Here is a 7,484-nt window from a genome sequence, read left to right on the forward strand (position 1 = left end):
TCCAGCCTACACCTCAGGGGGCCCCTTCCTGCTCTGACTCTGTTGGGCCTTAGAATCAAACCAGACCCCACTGGATCACCAAAGAGTTAAGCAAAGGAAGTCCCCAGCTCCCTGGCGGCTCCCTTCATCTCCCCGCAGATCCCAGAGGCTGGAGAGGAGGGAGCAGGGAGGAGGGGAAGTGGGAAGCCAGCTCAGCCCGCTCCCTCCGCCCTCCCTCCGCCCCTCTCCCTCCCTTTCTCCCTCCCTTCCTCCCTCCCTCTTCGGCTGGGCCTGGGGGTCCGGGCCAGCAACCAGCAGACATGGGCCAAGGAGCCAGAGGCTGCCCAGAGGCCGGGGGTCCGTGAGCCGCTGCGGAGGCCCGGGACACAGGGTGAGTGCTGAAAGGTCCTGTAACTTCCTCCAGTGGGCCGGGGTGGGAGCCCAGAATTCCCTTCCTCCCCCCGTCTTCCTTCCACATCTTGGGTTCTGCTCTCTCCCTGGGACCCTGGCCAGCCGCTCTTGCTCTCCTTCCACCTTCCCTCCTGCTGACTGAGACCTTAGCCCCCCCCCCACCCCCAGAGCTGCTCGGCTGTGCCCGCCCCTGCCTGGACTCTCACCAGTTCAGCGCAGCAGGCCCAGCCCCTCCCTCCCCAGAGAGTTCCCCGCTCCTGCCTCTTGCGTGGAGGCGGCAGGGACCCCGGATCACCCCAGATCACCCCAGATCACCCCAGATGGCACGGCCTCTCAGCCTTGATCCCTGCCTGGCACCCTCCCCCAGGGCTGTGGTTGTGATTACCCCTCCAGGCTGCCTTGCTTCCTGCCTCCTGCCCTCCCCAGGTCACAGTTCTGGGTCTCCGAGCTTCTGACTCCCATCGGGCCTCTGCCAACAGGGCGGTCCCCAGCCATGCCAGTCCTCTGGGCGCAATTCTGCTCTTCCCATCCCCAGGCACCGGGAAGAGGTCTTGCCTGTTGCAGGAAGGAGCACTTTTAAATTGTATTTGTTTATTATTGAAGTGTGATTGACATGCAGCGCTATATTCGTTTCAGGTGTGCAACGTAGTCATTCGGCGATTCTATACGTTACTCAGCGCTCACCCCCATGAATGTAGTCACTGGCGATGATGCTATTGACTCTTCCCTCTGTCATCCTTATTAAGAGTCTTTTACAAGTCAGGCACTTTCCCTGATCCTCCCAAATAACCTGGGAGACTGGGGGTTTCAACTTCTCAGAAATGCTGAGGAGCAGCGGGAAGCCCCGGGAGGTTAAGCTACTAGCCTGAGGTCACACAACTTGTAAACCCTCCTGGGATCTTAGGTCCAACCCTCAGGCCTCACCCTTTCCCATAAAGTCACATCTATGACCAGGAAAAGGGGGATTTTTGCACTTCTCAAAAATCACAGAGATGCGTCGTTTACAAGCACAGGCTGAGGGCGATAACCTCAGACAGAGAGAATGTTGATCTCTGAGAAGTTGATCTGCCTTATGGAGCAGAACCAGGCAAGCAGACGAAGGTAGAGCTGAGGACCGGTCACCTCTAGGAGAGGGGTGCTGTCCCTGGGGACGACGGCCTGCCCATCACCCCCCTCCTGCTACTGCCCAACCCCCAGTGCATTGGAGCCCTTTAAAATCTGTCCCTTACCTCGGTGCTCACTGGAGATAGAATAGCATTTTAAAAAAAATAATTTTACCTTCTTTACATGTATTAACCACAGAAAAAATATTTTTGAATTGTACTAAATGTTAAAGGAACAAAAAGGAAATAAACAGAGAAACGCCAGAAGTGTAAAAACCAGTCTGGTTTCAAGAGCCGAGTTTCTGATCCTGCGATAACATGCCAGCCCCCAAACACCGCTACCACCTCAAAGGCTCTTTGCCCGGCTTCCTGCCCACCCAGCCCCAGCCTGTCCCCAGTGTCTGCTGTCCCGGCTACTTCCTGCCCCTCTCCTGGCACCCTGGAACCTCTCTTGGCCAGGGCCAAAGACTCATCCTCCTAAACCCTTGGACTTCTCCCATCCTTTTGAATTTTCCAGACCTTCTAGTCCTGCTTCTTAATTCCAATTTACCCCCTTGGCAGCTGATTGGTAGGTCTATGGTGATTGACACAACCATCTTCCAATGAGTTAACTCTAGAACCTGCCCCGACAGGGTTTCTGTGTAAGGTTGAGTTGTGTGGGTTGTTGACTGCACAAAGGTGCTGAGGGGGAGGTGGGTTGACAATAGCACTTGCAAAGCTACATGCCCTGCTCCAAAAATGACTTTTTTTTTGTCGTTTCTAATTTGTCCATCCAAAGAGGTACCATCTTCTGCACACAGACAACTGCATGGGAGGCCAGCGGTGGCCGGCAGTCTGCAATTCCGCAGACCTACTCTCAACTCCCAGAGATACAGTAACAGTAACTGTGCATAAGCCGTGCATTTGCTCTGATGGGTGTTGCTTCCTGACTGCTAGGATAAACGAACTTTCCTAGATCTTCGTCAGGACCACGGCGCTCAGGTGCCAGACCGTGTGGCTCAGCCACGCATACCGTCTCCTGGAGAACCTGCAGAATTCTGGAGAATCCTTTGTGTTTGTCCCAAGGGCCCACTAACCTTCCTCGTGCTGTACCAGGGGCATGTTCTTGCTGGAGATGGGAGAGTCCGTGGCGAGAAAAGAAGCCAAGGGAGGTGGGGGAGGGAGAGCGTTGCACAGTCTTACTGCGTATGACACGTGGGTGGCTGGAGCATCTTCCTCGCCCACCCCAGCAAAGGCTTCCCGGGACCCTGGTCTGTGCCCAGCTGTGGCTCTCTTTAGAGGGATTTCCCCCCCAGGCCCATGTGTGCCAGACATCCCCGTGGGCTGGCTTCCAGGGGACTCGGCCTGCGGGCCCTGCGTTGCCACCAGTCTCTTCCGTGACCTTGAAGAAGTTGCTTCTCCATGTAGGGTCTCAGTCTTCTCATCTGTTACCTGAGGGCGCTGACGCCTGCTCTGTCCCTGAGTTAGGTCAGGTGCACAGAGGCTGGGGTGGCCGCATCTGTGCTGGGCATCTGCAGGTATAGATGTGACATTAAATAGAGTCTCCGCCCCTCCTTCCTCGCTCCAGGTCGCCATGGGGATAGCCACCCTGGGCCTCCTCTGCGTGGTGCTCCTGCTTCCTCTTCTGGTGTTTGGGGTCCCCACCGAGGAGCCCTCCTCTAGGGAGGCCGTGGCATCCGGTCCCCATGGGTACTGTCAACGGTGCTGTGACTCTGAGTCTGAGGACCCCCTGGCCCCCGCCGATGCCGCAGATGTGTCCTCCGCCTCTCCACCTGGCCTCCCATACGTGCTGCCTGAGGTCAGGCCGTACATAAACATCACCATCCTGAAGGGTGAGTACCTGCCCCAGCTCAGGCTGTGCTGGCCTATCTGGGGGCGGGGAGGGCAGGGGACCCTTTCCTTGGGCTGGAGTCAGTGGGGTGGAGGGAGCAGGAAAAACCTGGGCAGAAAATGATCCCAGACCCTTCCTGTCATCCATACATTTATTGAGCGGCTACTACGTGCCAGGACTGTTCTGACTTCTGAGGACAGAGAACAAGCAAGCCAGACAGAGATGCCTACTGCCGTTCTCATGGGAGAGGCAGACAGTGGGCCATAAATATATTATCTAAGTTAGTGAATGTTCTATGGTGAAAAATGCGATGGCAGTGCCAGGTAGAGCAGGTAAGGAGCATCAGGAGAGCAGGGGCCGGGGGATAGTTTGCATGTTAAATGGGGTGGTCAGTGTGGGTTCATTGAGAATGTGAGGGAGAAGCCATGTGGCTATCGGGGGCAGAGTAGTCCAAGGAGGATGAGCAGCAAGTGCAAAGGCCCTGGGGCAGAAGTGGGCCTGGTGTGTTTCAGGAGCAGGGGGCAAGAGGAGGAGCTGAGGTTGACGATGAAACAGGGGCCGGGTCAGACTTGGGTTTCCCTGTGTGGGAATGGGGAGCAGGGGGAGGTTCGAGCAGAGGGACCTGATCCCACTTGGGTTTCATATGGATCCCTCTAATGTCCATGGAGCAGAGCCAGCCTGGGACAAGGGTGGAAGCAGAGAGACCCATGGGTAGCCACTAGGGCTGTCCAGGGAACAGCTGGCTTCCCGTCCTCTAAAATCAGGAAGAGACTTCTGCTGCCGGGGACTAGAACAGGTAGGGCTGGGGCCAGGGCCTAGACACCCTTCACCTCCATCTGTGCCTCCAACAACCCCAAGGCCGGGATGGAGGACACCCCTGGGCCAGCCTTCATCGCCCACCAGGGCGGGTGGAACTTTGCTGCGGCAGGAGGCACCTGGCTGTTCAGCTCCCTTGCTGTGTGGGGCAGGCTGGTCTCTCCCTCCCTGGCTTGCTGCCTCAATAGTAAAAAGGAGAAGGTAACCCCCTCCCATGATCCCCTTCACCCTCCTCCCCGGGGGCTGGGGCAGAGAGGTGCCCTGTAACCTGTAAAGTGCCGTGCGGGTGAGTTGGGAGTTCTCCGCTAAAGGTGGGCCCCCTCCTCCTTGCTTCTCCCCATGCTGTCCTCCAGGGGCCCAGGCCTTCCTTTTGCTCCGTCCAGCAATATTGCCGTGGTCACAGGAGACCTTGGGAAAACACAGGGCCACGGGGTTCTCTCCAAGGGGAGTGGCTAATAGTGCGAGTTGAGGCACTGTGACAGGTGGCAGGGAAACATCTGGGATGAGGTACCTCAAGACCTAGGGGGTCACCTGCTTCTCCTGCGTGCAAGGTCAACTTGAAGCAAAGGCTGGGCTGAGGCGTGTGTGCCTGGGGACTGGGACCCGCTGCCGGAACCCCTGGGCAGTCAGGGACGGGCTGAGCTTTGCTGGGTGGACCACCCTGCCTCATATTTGCAGTCTGTAGAGCACTCTCCCGTAGGACATTTTGTTGAAGGCACAGGAACACCCCTGTGAGGTGAACATGATCCTCTTCAAGACAGAGACAAAATAACGACCCTGACTGTAAAATGCCCCAGTGGGACATAACACCAACCAAGGGGGGCCTGGCTCCTAACCAGGGCTTTTCCCTTCAGGTTAGGCAGAGGCATTTTTCTTGGCTCCTTCTGTGGGTCAGAAATGCAAAGTGCAACTCAGCCGTCAAAAAGAATGAGATCTTGCCATTTGCAACGATGTGGATGGAACTGGAGAGTGTTATGCTGAGCAAAATAAGCACATCAGAGAAAGACAAATAAATGCTCAAGGATTTCACTCCTACGTGGAATTTTTTTTTTTTTTTTACAATAGTCACAGAGAGAGAGAGAGAGAGGCAGAGACATAGGCAGAGGGAGAAGCAGGCTCCATGCACCGGGAGCCTGACGTGGGATTCGATCCCGGGTCTCCAGGATCGTGCCCTGGGCCAAAGGCAGGCGCCAAACCGCTGCGCCACCCAGGGATCCCTCCTATGTGGAATTTAAGGAACAAAACAGGAGCATAGGGGAAGGGAAGGAAAAATAAAATAAGATGAAATCAGAGAGGGAAACAAATCATAAAAGGCTCTTAACTCTGGGAAACAAACTGAGGGTCACTAGGGGGAGTTGGGGGGGAACTGGGTGATGGGCATTAAGGAGGGCACGTGATGGGATGAGCACTGGGTGTTATATGCCACTGATGAGTCATGAAACTCTAACCCTGCTATGCACTACACAATGCACTATATGCTAACTAAATTGAATTTAAATTAAAAAAATTTTTTTAAAGAGAAAAGAAATGCAAAATGCGACCTGCATAGCCCTCATCTCCACAGGAGTCTGGCTGGGTGTGAGGACCTCCAGGGTTTGGGCCTGGCTCCCCAGGGAGCACGATCACATCTTCATTGTAGAGGGAGGGGAATGGGCAGGTGGGAGACAGACTGTCCTGAGACTTCCCCTTCCTGCTTCTTCTGAGCTGTATGACCCTGGGTGAGTCACTTAACCTTCAGGTGAGTGGAGATGGTCAGGGTATCTTCCCCCGCCCCATTTTTTTTTTTTAAGATTTTATGTATTTATTCATGAGAGACACAGAGAGAGAGAGGCAGAGACACAGGCAGAGGGAGAAGCAGGCTCTGCGGGGACCCCAATATGGGACTCTATTCCAGGGCCCCGGGATCACGCCCTGAGCCAAAGGCAGACGCTCAACTACTGAGCCACCCAGGTGTCCCGGTCAGGGGATCTTCTTTAGAGGGGCATTCAGGGAGGCGATGCCCGGCATGCAGCAGGTGCCCGGTACATGCTAGCTCCTTCTCTGGGCAGGACCTGGGTGGAGCCCTCCACGAGCGCAGGCAGATGCAACCTGGGGACCAGCCTGGGTGCCTGCCCTGACCTTGCCCTTCTTGCCTCCACAGGTGACAAAGGGGACCGAGGCCTGCTGGGCGCGCCGGGGAAGCTGGGCAGGGAGGGGCCCCGGGGGGAGCGCGGCCCGCAGGGCGGCAAGGGCGCCAAGGGGCAGGCGGGCAGCCCCGGCGGCCCGTGCCAGACACGCTTCTCGGCCTTCTCCGTGGGCCGCAAGACGGCTCTGCACAGCAGCGAGGGCTTCCAGCCGCTGCTCTTCGACACCGTCTTCGTGAACCCCGACGGGCACTTCGACCTGGCCGCCGGCCACTTCGTCGCCCCCCTGAGCGGCCTCTACTTCTTCAGCCTCAACGTCCACAGCTGGAACTTCAAGGAGACGTATGTCCACGTGATGCACAACGAGGAGGCGGCCGTCATCCTGTACGCGCAGCCCAGCGACCGCAGCATCATGCAGAGCCAGAGCGTGATGCTGGCGCTGGCGCCCGGGGACCGCGTCTGGGCACGACTCTTCAAGCGCGAGCGGGAGAACGCCGTCTACAGCGACGACGTGGACACCTACATCACCTTCAGCGGCCACCTCATCAAGCCCGAGGATGATTAGTGGCCCCCGCAGGGCGGCCCAGGCCCCGGGTTGAGGGGTGTGGTCAGGGCCTCTGTTTGTACCTCCGGAAAGGGGGCCCAGGGCCTGGCACTCTGCGTGGTCTTCTGCTTCTCTCCTTCCCTCCCTCACCTCTCTGTCCTCTCTTGAACATATTTTAAGAAGCCCTCTAACCTGAATATTCTAGAGTTTTCCCAGCCTTTTAGACCAGAACTTCTTGTGTTTGAATCCCTTGCAGATTCTGATTCTGATTCTGGAGTGGGCCCGGGGTTCTGCACGTCCAGTCTGTTCCTGGGTGATGCTCATGCTGCTGGTGTGTGGTCCCCCCCTGAGTGACCAGATTCGAGAACTTCCACAACATTCTTATACTTTCTAAACATTCTGGAGTCCTCCAAACATTCTAGACTCTTCCCAACATCCTTCAGTTCTCTCTCATCCGTCCAGGACTCCCCCTCCCCTGTTCTCCTGCTCCTTCCACCTTCTCTGTCACTCTGTGCACCCCACCCACGCAGCTGCTGTTCACTCATTCATTCATCAAATACTCACCGAGCGCTCACTCTGTGTCAGGCTCTGGGAAAGCCCAGGTGACTCAGACACAGGCCCTGGCCTTGGTGAGCGCCCAGGCCGGCCAGGGTGGGGAGACACAGGATTGGGCAACC

The 7,484-nt window shown here is 56.8% G+C and overlaps 1 protein-coding gene across 1 annotated transcript; it reads left to right on the plus strand.

The window, feature by feature from the left end:
- Positions 1–236: 236 nt before the first annotated feature.
- Positions 237–7,025, plus strand: C1QTNF6 (C1q and TNF related 6). The gene is made up of 3 exons (XM_072844080.1): positions 237–370; positions 3,061–3,325; positions 6,281–7,025. Exons 2-3 carry the CDS (start codon positions 3,067–3,069, stop codon positions 6,826–6,828), a joined length of 807 nt encoding a protein of 268 aa, XP_072700181.1. The 5' UTR covers positions 237–370; positions 3,061–3,066; the 3' UTR covers positions 6,829–7,025.
- The last annotated feature ends 459 nt before the right edge of the window (positions 7,026–7,484 follow it).

This window comes from Canis lupus, chromosome 11 (genome assembly GCF_048164855.1).
Source record: "Canis lupus baileyi chromosome 11, mCanLup2.hap1, whole genome shotgun sequence".
Classification (NCBI taxonomy): Eukaryota; Metazoa; Chordata; class Mammalia; order Carnivora; family Canidae; genus Canis; species Canis lupus.

Excerpts from the sequence above, each read along its gene's own strand:
- C1QTNF6 (XM_072844080.1), top strand. The coding sequence starts at position 3,067 with ATGGGGATAGCCACCCTGGGCCTCCTCTGCGTGGTGCTCCTGCTTCCT. Across the intron at positions 3,326-6,280 it reads AAACATCACCATCCTGAAGG|GTGACAAAGGGGACCGAGGC; the intron begins GTGAGTACCTGC and ends TTGCCTCCACAG.